At 49.7% G+C, this 19,418-nt stretch overlaps 2 protein-coding genes across 2 annotated transcripts in view; one reads left to right on the forward strand and one right to left on the reverse strand.

The window, feature by feature from the left end:
• RFC5 (replication factor C subunit 5) lies at nt 1-15,351 on the forward strand. Its single transcript, XM_054006186.1, has 11 exons — nt 1-105; nt 1,844-1,908; nt 6,179-6,315; nt 6,856-6,935; nt 7,944-8,017; nt 8,810-8,969; nt 10,507-10,588; nt 11,858-11,987; nt 12,536-12,613; nt 13,780-13,834; nt 14,209-15,351. The coding sequence occupies exons 1-11, from the start codon at nt 47-49 to the stop codon at nt 14,303-14,305; spliced, it is 1,017 nt and encodes a 338-aa protein (XP_053862161.1). The 5' UTR covers nt 1-46; the 3' UTR covers nt 14,306-15,351.
• The window catches only part of WSB2 (WD repeat and SOCS box containing 2), a 21,606-nt gene continuing 17,397 nt past the window's right edge, over nt 15,210-19,418 (reverse strand). The window contains exon 9 of the mRNA XM_054006185.1: nt 15,210-17,873. Coding sequence (XP_053862160.1) covers nt 17,711-17,873 — 163 coding nt within the window. The 3' untranslated portion in view covers nt 15,210-17,710. The remainder of the gene's footprint in view (nt 17,874-19,418) is intronic.

Genomic DNA, 19,418 nt, shown 5'->3' on the forward strand with positions numbered 1-19,418 from the left:
GCTGCTGCTCCGCGCGCCCCGCTGCAAAGCGCGGGGGACCGGCCCCATGGAGTCTGCAGCCCCCAAGCCGCCGCCGCCGGCCGGGAAGAGCAGGAACCTGCCATGGTAGGGGCCGGGGGAGGCGCCGTGCCTGGGATCGGGCCCCTCCACGTCCCCACCGCTGCATGCGGCAGCTGGGATCCAGCCCCCGGCATGGGGGGTGTGGGGCTGCTGAGATACAGCTCCCCTCCGTGCCCCCCCCCCCCCCCAGTTGCATGCAGGAGCTGGCATGGGATGTGCAGGGCAGCGGGGATCCGGGCCCTCCGCTCCCCCTAGCTGCGTGGGGGAGCCAGCCCCATCCCACTGCTGCATGCAGGAGCTGGTATGGGATATGTGGGGCAGCTGTTATCTAGGCTTCGCTCTTCCCCCTTCCCGTGACTGCAGGCGATATCTGCACGGAGGGCTTAGCTCAAAGCCAGCACGGTTCTCCCTTGCTGATTGTTAACTCCCTCGTGCCCTCCCCCCATCTCTTAGAGGCAGTAACTCGGTAATGGAGCATTGCACGGCGTGAGCCATAGGGAAGCAGTAATTCCTGAGGTCAAAATAACTTTTACTCCCTGCAAGGGGTTGTGCGATTGCACGAGACTCTTCCCCCCCCCCCCCCCCCCCCCCCGCTTATGCCCTGCAGTCTGAGAGGGGTCCTGCTTCCAGCTGGGAGCTGGGGAAGCTGTTCCTTCCTGAGAGGCAGGATCAATCTCGGGCACTTTTTGCATAGGTTGGGGCATGCTGGTTTGTTTGCTCGCCTGGTCTGATCTGGAGTAGCCTGCCCTCTCCATGGACCTCATCTGGGAGATCACTTGGGTAAATCAACAACAAAGTCTTTTATAACTTCAAATGCCATTTTCCTCCTCGCATGGGAGATGGATTCCTATATCTGGGACAACTCGTCCAAAGCCAGTTCCCTAGGGATCAGTAGAAATAAGGCTACCCTGCTTTGGTGGCTTTTAGTTCTGCATTCACTAGGCCTGGCCCACTCTAAGCTCAATACAAACCATTTGTTTAAAAAAAAAAAAAAAAAAAAACAGGGTGTCCAACCAGTCCTGTACTTAGCCACACAAGAACACACCTTACCTGCTCTTTTGGGATGGGGCCATACTGCAACTCCCAACTCAGCTGCCTCCAGCATCTCCTCTGCCCACCTCCAATCAATCCCCTGTAAAAGCCAGTGTGAAGACATAGAACTTGCATAGGATCTTGCAGTTAAAAGCATGGGGCTGGATCTAGTCCCTAAACTTGTGTGCGTCTTGCAGCATCTATAAAGTGATGGCACTGCAGTTGGTTCATGCAAGGCTTTTTCTAAATGTATAGGGCCAGACTTTGGAGTATGTCAAGATACCGTAGATGCCAAAAGAGTCACCTGGCTTCCAAACGTAAGAGGGAACTGCAGCAGTAATCCTATTTAGAAAGAGTCCTCAGCTGGGATGAGGTGGTGCCTGGACTGGGCTCTCGCTGTTAGGATTCAGCAGGGGTTTGGATTTGATGATGCTGGAGCCTCCTCCTTCCAGGCTTTGGGCAGAAAAATTACAAGCTCAGCTCTTTTTGTGAAGTTTTTACCCTCTTAGACTTGATTCAGAAAACAGACCCCTCTGAACTGCAACCAGAACCATAGGACTAGATTTTGATGTCAGTACAAATTCAGATTAGATTGAAGGTGAGTGTTAACCTAACCTTGTGGGTTGTTATCCAGCACTGGGACGAGAACAAAGAGAAATCTCCTGCCTGGAACACCTGGTTTCTACACTTGTGAAATGCCTGAAGTCTCAGCTCTTCATCTGCATTTATATTAAAATATCTTTATCTTTAGGGTGGAAAAATATCGTCCTCAGACACTGAATGACCTAATTTCCCATCAGGACATTCTGAGCACCAGTGAGTATTTAGTACTGCCACCGTTTTTCATCTGAGCCTTTCTATGCCCTTTGCAGACATGAGCTCCCAGGATACCTTTGAGGTAGGCAACGATAATTCCCATTTTACAGATGTAGCAGCTGAGGCAAAGGTGCTATGACTTGCCTGGGGTCACGGAGGAAGTCAGTGGTAGAGCTGGTAGTCAAACCCAGGGGTCCTGACGTCACATGAGGTACTAGCCAGTAGATAATGCAGCTTCTCTTTCGCTAAGAAACAAACATCTTTGTAATTAGTGGCAAGCTTACAGAAGCCTGTTAAATAGCATTGCTTCCTTGTCATCCAATCAGTGATGTGTTGCCATTATTTTAACATGTCTCTCATAATAAACCCTTTTGGGGCATGCATGAACCTTTTTAGGGGAAATGCTCTGATTCTTTTATATGGGAGGGGGCCTAGATGCTATAATGATCCGTATGAAATTGTAGAGAGAGAGGAAAGGTGCTTAGAATTAACCTGTTAAGGGGGTTCTCATTGCAGCCTTTGTAGGGTGCCCTTCCTACCTCCTGTCATATCCTTATCAGCCTTTCAGCGTAACTGTTGTAAATGAACATGCCTGTTCCTGGAGAGTCAATCCAGCTTTACAGTCTTGAGTTCCATGCAGTTTGTTTTTTATGGTCATCAGAAGGACTTACTCAGAGTTCATTATCCTTTCTTCTTGGTGCCAGGGGCCACAGATCTGTTACAGTGGGTACCTTAGCCTGCCCGGGGGAAGAACTAGACCTGTCCGTCACTGGCAGCTGGGGAATGCCCTGCTCCCTGAAATTCCCCCTGGTTTTATCCGCCTTCCCGGCAATGGGTAGCTTGGCCAGACCACTCAGCTGCAGAGCTTTCCTGGGGAACATTCCCATCTTCCCCCTCAGATTAACGGTCATGTGAGCCAGAAATCTATCTGTCTTATACCCAGCCACATCCTAGGGCTGCGTTTTTGCTCCTTGGGAGATTGTCCCTTCAGCTCCTTTTCCTCTCTGCAGTGTTTGTAGTAGCTGCTGCCCTGGCAGGCTTCCGGGAGTGAGCTAGGCAGGGAAGAGCCAGGGCAAAAGGCAAGGCCCGTGGTCCTGCTTGACTCCCCTCGTCGAGAGCTTGGCCAGCTGTGTGGGCAGAGCATAGTTTCCCCGTCACAGCCCAGTCCGGCTGGGGCCGCCTCAGCCCCCCTCCCAGGAAGGAAAAGAGGCTGTCAGGATTGGTATTGCCAGCTTCAGGGGCAAGTGGCTCGATGAGAGGGAGCGCAGCCTCGCTGTGGAAGAACAAACAAGCAGGAAGGGGCCTCTTTGCCCCACCATTTACTACATTCTAGCTCCTTTGGCCTCCGTTTTAGGAGGCCTGAGGATTCCCCAGTGTGCACCAGTCACTACAGAGGTGAACACGGCCGCCTTCCCTGTGGGTGGGGGACTCAGTGCTTTGAACTGGGGGAGATTTTTTTTTTTAAACCTGAAGGAGTGGTCTCGTCACTAGACAGGCCCTTTGCAGATAGCCACGCCCAGGGTGGTGTCACCTCAGGCCCCTCCCTGGGCGGGAAAGCTCTCAGGTGGCATCAGCCCCATAACAAAAATAAATAATAATTAAATGACATGTCATCTGACCCTCCTCCACCCGCTGTCACAGGCAGTGCTGACCTGGCAGATGGTATGGCAAGTATGGGCCTCTCAGCCTCAAAATGTCACAGCTTAAAAGGTTCTCCCTGTCTCAGAGAGCAGGACACCAGTCTGTTTCATACAGGTAATAGGGGCCTTTGTCATTGAATCAGGTGCTTGGGCAGATCTGTTCCCAACTCTCTTCATGTTAGCGTGGGAGATCCTGGGAAGCTCAGGCTAGTCAGAGTCACCAAACCAGTAGATTGACATTTCTGGCTCCAGCTGGATGCTGAGAGCAGTACGGGTCATGTGGCAAGCTGAAGGAGTCCCACTATACAAAAGAGAATACCACCACAGGCATAGGTGCTGGAACTAAGGGAGCGTGGGGTGCTGCTCCTCCTGGCTTGAAGTGGTTTCCATTATACACAGGGTTTATAGGTTGGGTCAATGGCTCTTAGCACCCCTAGTATAAAAATTGTTCCTGCCCGCCTGACTTCAGGTGCCAAGGTGAGGTCAGTAGCTGCTCTTTCTTGCCTTAGAGCAACTCCAAGATTTACATGGCAGTGGCTGCATTAAGCAAACTGGAATTTCCCGCCAGAAATATCCTTGCTCATTTTAAGTCAGGTTGGTGGGCATTGATGACTGACCTCTTTGTATGTGGAAACAGCAGCAAAGCACCTTGTGGCCTCTCTGTGTGTCAAGACCCCGGCTGCGAGGTGGTGAATGGCCTATTTAAAGCTGGGCAACGTCTCTCACCACTTTGGGAGAGCAGCAGTGGGACTGTTTGTCTTTCTGGCTGGGGCTTTGGGGTCTGATTACCCTCGCGCGGGACCTTCCACCGTCTCTGCCTCACAGAGGAGGGCGGCAGTGCCAAATCCAATCCCCCGACCAGCACCAGACAGGTTAAAAATGGATCCTTGGAGGAAGTGATGATCAGTTGGGTCCTAGTAAGATGTCAACAAATGAAACTTAAATGGGTGAAGTGCATTGTTTAAGGCCATGGGAGCGCTCTCAGATGAGACCCAGTACTGTACTTACAATTCAGACAGGGAGTCCTCACGACTGTCACAGTATTCATTCCCAAAATGAATTCAAGAAATATTCTTCCTTCGGTCAGTTATCCAACCCCCTGTCTGCAAGGGGCATTGACAATCTCGGGACAGAGAAGTCTCTTCTCTTGTACTGAGAGCTGCAAGGTGGCTAAGTGACCAAATACTACATATCGGTCATCTGTTTGTTAGCCAATGCCTTTTTTTTGGCAGAAGTCTTCTCCATGCCTCAGTGCCCAGGGGAAGGAAGAGGCTATATAAACTATCTCAGTTTGGATGATCCTGTTTCTCCCGCCTGGAGCCATGCTGCATGAAAGCCCCATTGTAACGAAGCTGTGGACCTTAGTTTGGTGACGAATAGGGACATTTATTTGCACTCTACCTGAAAATCTCCTTTCTTTGAGTAATAAGGTCCACAGATCCAGCACACCCTGGAGACAAATGGTCATCCAGCAGAGAGCTGGAAATTGATACCCAAAGATTCAGGTTTATTTCATTAGGGGACGTTATCCCCATGCTCTGTTGTGCTTTTTCAGTATTTAACACAATCTGTAATCAGCTAGAGCAGTAGCTCTCAACCTTTCCAGACAACTGTCCCCCTTTCAGGAGTCTGATTTGTCTCCCGTACCCCCACGTTTCACCTCACTTAAACGACTTGCTTGCAAAATCAGACCTAAAAAATACAAAAGTGTCCCAGCCACTATTACTGAAAAATTGCTGACTCTCGTTTTTACCATAATAATAAAATAAATCAATTGGACTATAAATACCGTACTTACATTTCAGTGTATAGTATAGAGAGCAGTAGAAACAAGTCATTGTATGACATTTTAGTTTGTACTGACTTCGCTATGGCTTTTTGTATAGCCGGTTGTAAAAGTAGGCAAATATCTAGATGAGTTGATGGACTCCCTGGAAGACCTCTGTGCACCCCCAGCAGTATGCGTACCCCTGGTTGAGAACCACTGAGCTAGAGGGAACTTCAGGGTGTGAGGCATTTCCCTACTGTTAGTGACGGCCTGCTTTAGTTCTGCCCCCAAGCTGCAGGCAGGCAGGCTGAAGTACCCATTGTAAGAAATCTGTGGATCTTATTACTCAAAGAAAGGAAACTTTCAGGTAAGCACAGATAAGTTTTCCTCATCTGCACTGTGTGGGCTCTTAAGATCCTCTGGCACTGTTTGTAAGGGCAAGGACGTCCTAGCCTACAGCGTCCCCTTCCCACCTCCTTTGTGCCCCACTTGGCTTCATGAACCCTACATTCCATGGGTGGCTGTCATGCAAGGGGACTCTGTAGATAGCTGATGAAATGCTCGGGAGCAAAAGGCACACCTGTAAACTAGATGACTATCAAAACCAAGCAGGACTTTTAAGCATTTTCGAGCAAAAAAATAAACTTGTTTCAAATGTGCCCCTCTCAAAATGGTCTTGTGATCATGTGCTGCACTCTGAAGGCATCTGGCAGTACAGCACAGGTGCTAGTCGAGTTCAGCATGCAGGGGATGCTATAGGTTAGCCCCTAAATCTAAGAGCGGGAAGACCAACAGCCGCTCACTTAGTATCTAATCAGAAGGGTCTCTTCTTTTCCTCACCCCCTAACCCATCTCTCATCAGTTCAGAAGTTCATCAGTGAAGATCGTCTGCCTCACCTTCTCCTCTATGGACCGCCTGGCACTGGCAAGACCTCCACAATTCTGGCCTGTGCTAAACAGCTCTACAAAGACAAGGAATTCAACGCCATGGTTTTAGAGGTAAATCACAATGTCCTGCTGCTCTTGTTCATTTGAAAGTGGTACTTTCCAACCCCCATAACTCTGCTGCTGGTATGGGGAAAGGCTAGCCAGGGTTACAGGTCACATCCTGGAGTGCTTCTCCATAAACAAACACTACTAAAGATCAACTTCCCTTTGCCTCTCTAGATAGTGAGACCTGCATGTAGGCTGCAGTCTTTGGCCTGGTATACCCAAGGAAGTTGACCTGGTTTAAGTTAGACCAGTACAAGTCTCTTATTTTAGTTTGAGAGGCTTACGTCCATTTAGCTTAAACCTTTCCCAATTATTAACAACCATAATAGCAATACATAGCTCTTATGTAGCACTTCATCAGTAGATCTCAGTAAACTTCAACTGCTCTTCAACCAAAATAAGTGTCCATACAGGGGCTTGCACCAGTTTAACTAAATCTAAATCCCCACCGTAGTATTTCACCAGTGCAGCTTTCGGGTGTAGACAAGCTCTTGCTATGCAGAGGTGCATTAATAATGCCAGCGCCCCCTCTCTTTCTCTCTCTAGCTGAATGCTTCGGATGACAGAGGAATTGATGTAGTCAGAGGCCCCATCCTGAGCTTTGCTAGCACAAGGACAATCTTTAAGTAAGTGCCTTAACATGTTTGCATCCCTTGCCTCCCAAGAGGTGGTTTCTCCCTTTATCTGTGCTTGGCCCCTTTCCCCACCCTGACATGCACCCGGTCACAAGGAGTCCACAGAATGTAAAGCATGACGCTGAAATACCGCTCTTGGCTTAAAAGGAGATGGTCCGTTTTTGGGGGAAGCACATGCTTTCTCAACGGACCATTACACACAGGAACAGAATGGGGTAGGTAGTGACTGGACAGGAGATGTGTGGAAAGTATTCTCTGCATGATAGGGGAGGAGGAAATAAGAGTATTCATGGAGATAAGTAAGAAAGTTATTGCAGTCTCTGGGGGTCTTGTAACGCAAAGGAGAGAAGCGTGTCCCCACAGCTCCAGTCTGGTATGCAGACTGTTTTGGGGGTTTACTAGAGGAAGACTGGGGAGAGTGTTGAGATGAGCATCTGGGATACGAGTGTGGAGGGAACGGACTAAAAGATTAAAGGAATCAAGGCCCAACGTTCTCAGACGTGGCCCCTGATGTGCAGTGCCTTGCTTTTTGGGGGGCCCATCCTGGGCCTGATTATCAGAGATGCTGAACATCAACTCCCAAAGTCACTCGAGCTGCAGGAGCTCAGCACCTCTGGCAGTCAGGCCCCTGGGCGTATCGAGCTGGGCACCAACACTCAATGGCCACTTCTGAAACGTGTCTCTTCATCGGCAGGGTGTGAACAATGCTGTGGAAGGGGGAGAAGATAGAGGATTCTGGGTACGCAAAGGGACACTACTGAGAGTCTGGGGTAAAGTGGTGTGAATCAGGTGGGAGCGATGGCGTGAAATACTGGATTTCCGCCGAAAAAGGGACGGGTGTAAGGAGGAATTAATGCTTTGGTAGGACTGGGTCTCTCCCAGCTCTAAATCTCCCAGGGCCAAGCTCGACTCAAGTCCATGGGCTTCCTCCAGCTCACCGGCTGCGGGTTAGCTGCAGGCAGGAATGACGCAAGCAGCCGCCCCTTCTCTTTCCATTAGGAAAGGTTTTAAGCTTGTGATCCTGGATGAAGCAGACGCCATGACCCAGGATGCCCAGAATGCCCTAAGGCGAGGTGAGTGGCATTTGGCTTGTGCCCGGAGACGGGTGTGGTAGCTCTCAAGGGCTCTCGGTAATTTGCTGAGACAGGGCCCCGTTAGGGTGACCAGATAGCAAGTGTGAAAAATCAGGACGGGGTGGGGGGGTAATAGCCTATATAAGAAAAAGCCCCAAAAATCAGGACTGTCCCTATAAAATTGGGACCTCTGGTCACCCTAGGCCCAGCTGTGATTTCATGCAGTTGTGCCTCCCACCCTCAGAGCATGTTGTCTACTTAAGCTTTTCCCAAGCAAGCGAGTGGTAACGCTGTGCATGTGACACGACCGTGTGTGTAGCAGGGTTGTAGGCAAGGGAGCTGTTGCCTACCACCCCAGTGACTGCGTTTCCCGTGCTGAATGGCGTGTGTGTGTGTTTGCGTAGATCCATCAGTACCCCGCTTTGGGATGAAAGGAGCAACATACGTTAACTCCTGAAGGCAGCTGTGAGAGGAGGAAGCTGTACAGTATCTTCATGATAACAACACGGGCTCAGCATTCCAGATCTTGACCAAAGGGGCCACCCACAGTAAATTCCTGAAAGTTCTTCTTTGGAAGGATAAAGGGCTTGAGTCCAGCCTTCTGGGAGGGGAAACTCAAGCTCCAGGAATTCCAGGCTATTTCATAGCCTCCTATGGCCCCCCGCTCTGCAGAGTGGAATTGGTCTGTGGCTTATACTGCCTGCGTTCGCTAACTCTCTTCTGACTGCACAAACGCAGCTTGGTGCAAGTTCTGATTGGCAATTCCCTTCCCCACCCCCTCCCCCTTTGCAGTGATTGAGAAATTCACTGAGAACACCAGGTTTTGCCTGATCTGTAACTACCTCTCCAAGATCATCCCTGCCTTGCAGTCCAGATGCACACGGTTCCGGTTTGGCCCCTTGACTCCGGAACTCATGGTCCCCAGGCTGCAGCATGTCATCAAGGAAGAGATGTGAGTGAAAAGCGTTGTTGGGGATGGGAGGGGGAGTCCGAACAAAATGGAAACGGAGTTTCGCATCGGGGGAACATCTGACCTATTCAGCTGCCTCCTGCCTTTGTTCATGCAATTACGGGTGTCCTCATTGCTTTCCATAATATCCTCCCTCCCCAATTTCTCTTGGCTCTCCTAAATCCTCCTCTTACCTCCGGAAGTAACGGCTGGCTTTGTCCTTCTCTCCAGTTTCCGCCACACATTTCTCCCCCTGCAGGGAACTGTGGCTTTCCTCAGTGGCTTTTCTTTTGTTCCCTTCAACCTTTGGCAGCTAGGGATGCCCGTAGGTCCTTGGGGGCTCTGTCTCTGAGCAGGTCCCTTCCTTAAGTGCTTTAGAGCTTCAAATGCAAGTGTAGGGCTGAAAAGTGACTGAAAAGAGGAGAGGCCTCCTGGAGTCCCCTTGGTTTGTGGTTTTCCAGGGCAAATGCGCTCAGGTCCCCTCTACTGGTGGCCAGCTGTGTGAACTGGAGCTGGCTTTTCTCCTCCTTACCCTCATCCCCACTAACGAAGGTCCTAATTGCACCTGAGCCTCTCCGTTGACAGGGGGCCTGCCCAGGTGCAACACAGCAGAACCAGGCTCTTATTAGAGCTTAATTACTCTGTTAATAATGCTCCAGGCAGAGTGGAAACCAGCTCACTCCTTCTCCTAGAGCTGTGTTGGCTCCTTGCTTTTCATACTAAAGATCTGTCTGTGTGCCCACCAGGGAGCTTGTGCCAGGGGAGAGAAGGGGCCGTCCCTTCAGAGTAGAACCGCTCTTTAAGACCAATGGAACCAGCCACGGTTTGTGGTTAAAACCTTGGTGGCACAGCGGAGCTGTGGGCTGGTGTTTAACTCCTGAAGAGCTGGGTAGCAAGTGGAACCAGTCGGAGCTCAGCCTGGTCCCAGGTCTTGGGTTTTTTGACGTGAACCTTTGGGCTTGATTGGCCCCAGGGAGAGCAGGTGCCGCGTAGGTGAGGCGTGAGTGCAGTGGCAGAGGCGTGTGTGTGATGGAAGCTTATCGTGGGGGCAGCTATTGCACACTTGCTTCTAGCCAGTGCTTCTTTTTGGCCCAGCAAATTCTCCTCTACGTCACTAGGCCTCTCCCCTGGGAATACTTCCTTTCTGCCTCCATAGCCTCATGGCTCTTTCCATGCCCTGCATGCCCCTCTTGGAGTCTGCTGGTCCGACTGAAGGTTATCTTGTACAGCCCCGCTCCAGGCAGTGCAATCGGAGGAGCTGCCTGCTCACGTGGGGGTGGACTGTCTGTCAGTCTACTTCGGCCTGAACAAAGGGTCCTGAGGTGTCAGGACCTGTCGTCTTTGCTCCTGGCAGCCAGGAAGAGGAGAGAAGATACCATTTTGTGTAGAGACAGAGGGCCCCAAACCTGTCACGGTGCCATGTCCGTACGGGGCTTTGTGACATTGTCAGGACTGTTCAAATATTGGGGTGTCCCCTGGTGGCTGTTGTGTGACTCAGCAATTCTCCAGGGCTGTGCATCCTGAAATCTGTGTCTTTCAGGGCTGACGTAAGTGAAGATGGGATGAAAGCATTGGTGACTCTCTCCAGCGGGGACATGCGCAGAGCTCTGAATATTTTGCAGGTACAGTCCTGTGTGTGGCTTCAGCTTGTTCCCCTCCAGCCCCAGAGGCCGCATCTCTGATTTCAGAGCGGCAACGGTGCCACGTGTGTAATGGCCAGATGGATGTCTCCTCCCTTGACGCATGCGTGGAATGGTTCACGGGGTCATGCCAGTGGTCACATGCAACACCCTCATCCCCATGGATAAGGGAGAGATTCAGGGGCACTTCCTCCACTTACTCAGAGTTGTAGGTGGTATTTGTAGGCAAGAGTGCATTACTGGCCTAGGCTTCCCAGTGTGCGCTTGCTTGCTTGACTCTGCTCCAGCGTCTCCTTGGAGACTGGCTACAGCAGGAACTGCCAGGTAGAGATGGTAATGCAACCACAGGCAATGGGTTCACCTCAGCGCCCTCCTGAACCCTCAGCCCTTCTCCCCACCGCATCCCTGAAGCGTTGCAGTGACTTCTGGGGAACCAGCGCTGGCTGAGGACCATTGGCAAGTGGCTGAGTAAAGCTGCAGCAGCAGATGGTATACAGGGAAGGCGGGTGGGGAAGCTAGTCTGTTCTGTTACTGATTGCACAGATTGTCTTTGGGGAGGGGGAGAGACCATGGCAGATTCTTCTTCACTCCCTGTACTGAAGCGACTGTGAAATGGCACATGGGTGGAGTTCCATGTCTGCCTCTTGGTGACTGTGGTTCAGATGAGAAGCAGAACGGCTCCCTCCACTACCTTCCTTGCAACTCACGGCAGGCTGAGTCCTTCCTTCCTAAAACGCTGTCACCGGGTTCTTAAGGGCCCAGTGACACCCGCACAGTCCCCGTTGCCTACCCTAGATTTATAATGGGTGACATCTGTGCACTTAGAGCAGTTTCTGTTGATCATGCACAAGGGAGAACAGGATCCAGCTTGGTCTTCCATGGTGCACGGGTCCCGCCGGGCTAGCAGGAGGGAAAAGCAGTTCTAGTCACAGAGGGTACCTCCACACAGGGATAAACAACACGTGACTGGCCCGGATTAGCTGGGCTTGGGCTCTAGGGCTGAAAAATTGCTGTGTAGACACTTGGTCTGGAGCCTGAGCTCTGAGACCCTGCGAGAAGGGTCCCAGAGCTTGGGCACCAGCCTGAAGGTCTACACCGCAATTTTTAGCCCCACAGGCCAAGCCCCAGGAGCCTGAGTGAACTGACCCGAGCCAGCCGTGGCCACGCTGCGGGTCTTTAATCCCCGTGTTGACGTACCCTAAAGGTCTGATGGCCAGAGCTGCCCTCCAACCTCTCCTCCTCTCCTGGCAGAGCACCACCATGGCCTTTGGGAAGGTGACGGAGGACACCGTGTACACCTGCACGGGGCACCCACTGAAGTCTGACATTGCCAACATTCTCGACTGGATGCTGAACCAGGACTTCACCACTGCCTATAAAAGTATCCTTTTGATTGTCCCCATTACACCGCCCGGATGGGCAAGTGAGACGGGTGTCCGACTAACATGGTGACAATGCGGTGGCATCCCGCGGCCCCTTTCACCAATAGTGCGAATGGAAAAGGGAGGCTTTTGCATTATAAGGCACTTGGCCACTCGCGTTACTCATGCCAATTAAATCTTTATGGCATCCCCGGCTCGTACATCTACATCTCCCCTTCTCTCACGGGGAGTGGTGCTTCCCGGGGACGCACTGGTTCCCTTTGATCAGCACGGGGAAGCTCAGGGTGTTACAGTCCTGTGGGCTGATGTCTGAATTGCAGATGTGGTGCAGCTCCTTTCATTTCCAACCTCCAAGCATTCTGTGCTCCACTGACAGGGAGCTCGGGGTCCGATCTGCTCCCTCATGGCTGTAGATTCAGAGCTGATCCTATGTTTGCTCACCCCACCAAGGATCCAGTGAACGGGGGGACAGGATCCCTTGTTTCAGTGGCATTTACTCCAAGGCTTCAGAATTCTGTGCAAAAAAATCCCTTGACTCTCTCCTCAGAAATCCTGGAGCTGAAGACGCTGAAGGGTTTGGCTCTGCATGACATCCTGACAGAGATCCACTTGTTTGTGCACCGAGGTAATGCTCCTCTGGCCGACCAGCACGACATGTGGTCACCCCGTTCTAACATGCATATCCACCAAAGTAGCTTGTAGATGGTGTTCCTCATTAACCCATAGGAAACGAATCCCTCTTGGGGCCTGGCTACGGTCTGGGGACTCTGGGTGAGGCTATAACAAGGGAAGATGGTGGCTGTGCTATGGGAAGAGGCAGCCCCACAGGTAACGCCTCACCGTGCATGGTTCCATTCACCGGTTAAACTGCAGTGGGCCAGAGGTGGGGGAAGAACTGGGATGGAGCTGGCCGCAGAGCAATAGCCCAGTTTGGATTTTTCACTGCCTGTTTAGCAGTGTCTGACCCGCCCTGTTTTGCTTTGTGGCACATGGTTTTTATGGCTGAGACCCATTTGCTATTAGCAGCACGTGTTTTGGGTGGGCGAGAGATTGGCTGCTACAGCCATCTTCAATTACTGTCTCAAATAGCCATTCTCCCTCACAGGGCGGGGCAGGTCCACTTAGGAGCCTTAAATGATTTGAGGAGTCGTTGTGGCACCTTAGAGACTGACATTTATTTGGGCATAAGTTTTCGTGGGCTGGAACCCACTTCATCAGATGCATGGAGTGGAAAATGCAGTAGGAAGATATATATACACAGAACATGAAAAAATGGGTGTTGCCATACCAACTATAATGAGACTAATCAATTAAGGTGGGCTATCATCAGCAGGAGAAAAAAACAAAACTTTTGTAGTGATAATCAGGCCCATTTCCAACAGTTGACAAGAAGGTTTGAGTAACAGTAGGGGAAAAAATTAGCATGGGGAAATAGTTTTACTTTGTGTAATGACCCATCCACTCCCACTCTTTATTCAACCCTAATTTAATGGTGTCCAGTTTGCAAATTAATTCCAATTCAGCAATTTCTCGTTGAAATCTGTTTCTGAAGGTTCTTTTGTTGGAGTATTGCGACTTTTAGGTCTGTAATCGAGTGTCCAGGGAGGTTGAAGTGTTCTCTGACTGGTTTTTGAAGGTTATAATTCTTGACGTCTAATTTGTGTCCATTTGCGTAGAGACTGCCTGGTTTGGGCAATGTACATGGCAGAGGGGCATTGCTGGCATTCTAAATGACTTGATGCTTTTTTAAAACACCACATTTACTCAACCTGTCTTCATCTCTCTCCCTAGTTGACTTCCCACCTTCCGTCCGAATCCAACTCCTGATCAAAATGGCAGACATCGAGTGAGTATCCCTTCCATGCCAGTTGCTTTGCTTGCCCCAGCTGCCTTTTCTCCCCTAACAATTATCTTTAAGATGAGGAGGTTTGGCCTGTCTGAACCCTTCCTGTGGGAAGGTTACTGTTAATGCTGCACCCCTCGTTCACAACTTTGTATCCCATTGCAGGACTGCACCCACTATCTTCAGTGGCCCCTGCATGTGTTTTAGGGTGGGCACGTGCAAAATCGTATATTTTCAGAAGCTATCCGTGAAATAGATTTTTTGTTTTTGTTTAATTGTAAAACCCACATCTTGCCCAGCTTGTGCTGGGACCGACCCAGCAATACCTGCAGCGCAGGATCTGGCCACATGGAGTATTTGCTTTTGTTCTGCCTTAGACACAGACTGGCTGCGGGGACAAGCGAGAAGATTCAGCTAAGCTCCCTTATTGCTGCGTTCCAAGTCACCAGGGACTTGATTGTAGCTGAGGCTTAGGGCCAGTGGCTTCCTGCAAGCACAGTTTACACCCTCACCCCTCCCGCTAAGAAGTAAAGAAGAATGTCCTTGTCTGAACACGAGTCCAGTGGCTTCTGCAGTTCCTTACCCCCTGTATTAGAAGCCCCATATACTGGTGACAATGTAGGGGACAAATTTGACCTTCAGATACGTGCACCTTATTGCTCTTGACTTAAGGGGAACTCAGCACAAGCATTTGAGGGAAGAATTTAGCCCTTTGCAGCTAAGGGTGAGGTAATAGACACAGTGCTAAGAAGTTGTCCGTGTATAAGCTACAGCATGAAATACTTCCCTTCCAAGGTGTAAGGTAGGGAAGAGATGAACCTTACACCCGAGGAAGGGGTTGACTTTGTGGGGCCCACTGTAGCTAAAGCTGGCTGTTGCTGGGTTTTAAGGCTGCAAGCTCCTTTCATGTCCTGGGAGACTTTGGTCCAAATTCACCATCAGTGTAAGTATCTCACTTTCCCTGACGAGTGGAACTGCACTCGTAGAGCAGCAGCAGATTTGACCCATTTAGCCTGCAGGGACTTTAGGGGCAGAATTCTGTATAGCAGAAGGGGTCTAGAGCTTTCCCCTTGTATGGGACTTTAAATGATGTTTCCCGTGACACAATTTCACAGGAAGCCTTAACTGATCTCAGAAGGATCTTCTCAGACAGACATGTGTACCATTACCTAGTGCAGAATACAGGGGTCTCTTGATTTAATCAATGCCCTAAATTCTGTAAACTGGCTTTACAGTAGGTGCTTCGGGCCTGCTATCCTGATTGTAGGAGGTTAGTGTAGTTACAGCCTAGGAAGGACAACACACTAGTAGTCAAGTATCAGGGGGTAGCCGTGTTAGTCTGTATCTACAAAAACAACAAGGAGTCTGGTGGCACCAGTTGTATGAAAGGGAAAAAAATTTATTTTGCCTCTTGAAGTTAATAAACATCTCAGGCTCCTGTGTACATGATGGCAATACTACAGATCACATTCAAGTAAAAATTAAAACCATCTTCACAAGTCAGGATGCTTGACAGGGTCCACCTGTGTCCCAGTGTGCTCTTTACATACAATGGAGAAGAAATACCCAAGTGAAGAGCTGTGAGCGATAGGGTCCGGTCATTCTACGAGCTTGGAGAGCGATGCTCCATGGACCAGTTGGTCAGCTGTAGTACTGAGGTATAACAAGTGGCTGGGGTGTTGAGACTACTCTTCCATGCAGATGATAGGGATTTCACCACCCTTCTGCTACAGGTTCAGTGCACATATGGGGTTCAGAGTTGCTGGCCAAGATAGATCTTTAAGAAAACTGCTAGTTTAAAGGGACAATACCCCCTTCCCCCACTAACCTTGCTCCCAGCATTAGAGAAAGGGCCCCATAGTCTTGCTGCTGTGATCCATTAGTGAGCTATCGTTCAGAATTTTAACACATTGGTTTTAGGTTCACTGGATCAGACCTAGCTTCACCCAATCTGGGGCCAGGAGTAACCCAAGCTGAGTGGTGCCACTTTTCCCTTTGTTTTACTATTACAGCAGCAGGGTGTGGACAGCTATCTTCGAGCTAACCTATGCTATCACTTGTGCTCATTAAGAGGAAGTCCAATGGCATTTAAGGTTTGGGGGGTATTTTTGAAAGATTTAGGGATATTAAAAGCTTAGTCTCTTGGGGCTAGATTCCAATTTATAGGTGATATAATTTTTCTAAAAAGGGGAAAAAGTCTCCCCCTAGTTTCAAGGGGAAGTTATTAGCCTGTCCTGTCAGTCACTACCATGCGTTCTGAAGTAGCTTGTATGGCACTAGATACAGGGGTAGTTATAAAAAGGGGGAATGGAGCAATTACGATAAAGCATGTGCTGCTACTGCTGCCAGAAATGAGCCCAAATGAAACGGAGGAGTATGAGAGACAGCATCACACCCCCCCCCCCTTTGATACAGTACACATGAGTCATTAGCCCTGGCTGGAAAACTCCCTGGAAACTAGACTCCAAAAAGCAGTACTTTGGCAGGAGAGAAAGTGAGCAAGCAGCACAAGAGCGGGGACAATAGAGCCCTGTCATCTGCATGAAAAACTGGTCATCTGCTGTCTCTCTGCCAAGTGTAAGAAGTTACCATAGTGCCAAGAAGTCACCACTCTTAAAAACTAGGCCACAGAACGTTTACTAGGATAGTACACTGGATAATTCAACAACTAGACTTGTCAAAGTGAGTGAACAAATCAGCTCTGGTAGTTAGTGGTTGTATTTTAAATCCCCCTCCACACACATGCACGCGCACACACACACACAAACATTTGCAAAATTCACAAGTTCATGCTTGGCCTCCCCCATAATGCAAACTAGCCAGGCTCTGCCACAATTAGTGTATGCCATGGGGATACAAATAAAAAGCTGCCCAAAGTTGAAATCACTTTCACAAAAACAGACCAGCAGCTGGCTTGGTGCAGAGCACCTCCCAACCCCCCCAGTCACTGTCCTTAAGGTGTTCACCTCTCCATTACACACAGGAGAAAGCCATGCCTTACACCATATAACCAAACCACAAGTACTTTGCTAGTGTCTCTGCCAAGTGAGCTGATCAAGCCAATTTCAGACTGGCAGCTACACTAGTATTAAGGGGATCTTTCACCCCTCAAAGTTAAGACCTCAATCTCACTCCTCACCAGGCCCCTGCGACTGAACATTCGGGGCTCCCTCAGGGCCGTGTACTTTTGTCACCCACAAAATGGCTCTAGGAAGAGCATCTCTAACTCTTCAAACCCAAAAGGGGGAAACAAAATCTTTTATTTTGAAGTCTTTGCCCACAATGCAGAGACTTGTTCAGGTTCAGCCGTCTTGGAACCAGGCCAAAGAAAGTAAACATGAAAGCCACTGCCTCGTTGCGTAACTCAACTAGGGGACACAGCTTCTCATTCGTGAAAGTGCACGTTTGAGTTTGGATTGCCATACCAGTGAAGGCAGCTTCTCACAGCCCTCTAGCTTTTAACACACAATGTTCAGCAATTGCACTTGAAGTGAAAGCACCTAGAGAGAATTGAAACGTGCGTTGCTGTTGGCAGGGTCCTTCTGAACCAAATGCCCTGCACAGCTATCAGCGTGGATGGATCACTTGAGTAAAACTCTTGCTCCTTGTCAGAGTTGAATTCTAACAAATTCAAAGCTCAATCAACTAGCCCACTGCATGTTTTTGCTGGGTTCTCTTATTAAAATAACCTACATGGTCAAAGATACAGCCCCAAACAGAGGAACAGAAATCCTTCTTGTACTAGAACCATAGAACGTAGTGGGTCTTCGTGACCATTTTATAACCCCAGCTGCTCCTCCGTTCCAGAACAAAGCTCGGAAGGATGGAAGGAAGCCAGCCAGCTCCAGGGTTCTTTGGACCCCATGTACTACACAGGGTTTAAAAGGTCCTGTAAGTGAGGAACTCTTTCATTTTCTTGGGAATGGGTAGTGCTAGGACCTGGTACGTTGTTAGGAAGGTGCGGAGAGCTTTACGGCACAAGTGCTTGAGTGATGAGAGGACCTTGGGGGCGCTCCAGAACTGGACGTGGCCATCTCTCGTCCTGAAACAAGAGACGGAGGACAAAGGTTAGCATCCACGCAGCTCAGCATCTGAACAACACAGCATGTGTGCCCTGACCAGACATGCCAAACCCATGGGGAAAAAATGCAGAAATTGGGCTTGTTATTGGCTTGGAAATGGCTTGTTGGCTAGTTTTTGGCTTGTAGCTTGTTGCTTCTTTTTTTTGATCAGCTCCCGGCCAGCAGGGGCAAGGAGTGGAGAGAGTCAGGGGTGCACAGCGGGCCCACCACAGTTCCAGACTGCACGCCGGGGGAGGTCTAGTCACACAGTGTTGGGGTTCTTAGGGATTGGCTTGTTTTGAAATGGGATTAGCTTGATTTTGGGCTTATTGTGAAAGTCAGGATGCTTATTTACCGCATGAAAGTTGGCAACTGTGGCCCTGACCCCACTCCTGCCTGGGGAGGAAAGAAAAAGCTGCCCACACAGGACTTTTAGGAAGTGGCTAGTCATCAATCACTGACTTGCAACAGCCTTGCAGATTTTCCACTCCACGGGAGACCACAGGCGCTCACTCGCACCCCTTTTCCCCCCGCCAGGTGGGATGACTTCTTGAGAGCCCATCCGGCACGCTCAAGAGAAACCCAGAACAAGGCCTCGTTTCTGGTTGAGAAAGCTGCACTGTCACTGCGTGTTCCGACAGAGGCTGCTGCAGACACACCGGAGAAAGGCTGACTGCAGCATCACCGCTCGCTGCTGAACCCGAGAGGAGCGGGGGCGGGGAGGTTGCTAGCTGAGGTGGAAGAATAAGGCAGGAACCCAATGAAGTTCGGTTAGGAGGGAATTGGGAGGGAAGACAATGCTCCGAGCACAGTATTTTCCAACATCGCTCTCTCCTGGCACCAAGGTCATGTCTACACTAGGAGCCTTATTCCAGTATAGGAATCACGCTGTAATACACCGGCAAAGTGCTCCTAGTGTGGACACAGCTATGCCAGGAGTATTTGTGGCACCTTAGAGACTAAGGAATGTATTGGAGCATAAGCTTTCGTGGGCTGCAGCCCACTTCATCAGATGCATGGAAGGGAACATACAGTGAGAAGATATTTATACATACAGAGAACATGAAAAGGTGGAAGTTGCCGTACCAACTCTAAGAGGCTAATTAATTAAGATGAGCTATTATCAGCAGGAGAAAAAAAACTAAGAAAGTAACAGTCTTAAAGGTGTCAAGTATCAGAGGGGTAGCCGTGTTAGTCTGAATCTGTAAAAAGCAACAGAGGGTTCTGTGGCACCTTTAAGACTAACAGAAGTATTGGGAGCATAAGCTTTCGTGGGTAAGAACCTCACTTCTTCAGATGCAAGTAATGGAAATCTCCAGAGGCAGGTATAAATCAGTATGGAGATAATGAGGTTAGTTCAATGAGGGAGGGTGAGGTGCTCTGCTAGCAGTAGAGGTGTGAACACCAAGGGAGGAGAAAAGATCTTAAAGGTGGCAATTTTGCAACAGAACAGCTTCAAAAACAGACTCCAACGAGAAACCACTGAGCTTGAATTAATATGCAAACTAGATACCATTAACTTTGGC

Source organism: Malaclemys terrapin, chromosome 16 (genome assembly GCF_027887155.1).
Source record: "Malaclemys terrapin pileata isolate rMalTer1 chromosome 16, rMalTer1.hap1, whole genome shotgun sequence".
Taxonomy (NCBI): domain Eukaryota; kingdom Metazoa; phylum Chordata; order Testudines; family Emydidae; genus Malaclemys; species Malaclemys terrapin.

Coding starts and splice junctions, on each gene's coding strand:
- RFC5 (XM_054006186.1), top strand. CDS start 47: ATGGAGTCTGCAGCCCCCAAGCCGCCGCCGCCGGCCGGGAAGAGCAGG. Junction 1,909..6,178: donor TCAGGACATTCTGAGCACCA/GTGAGTATTTAG, acceptor ATCTCTCATCAG/TTCAGAAGTTCATCAGTGAA. Junction 8,018..8,809: donor CCAGAATGCCCTAAGGCGAG/GTGAGTGGCATT, acceptor CCCCCTTTGCAG/TGATTGAGAAATTCACTGAG.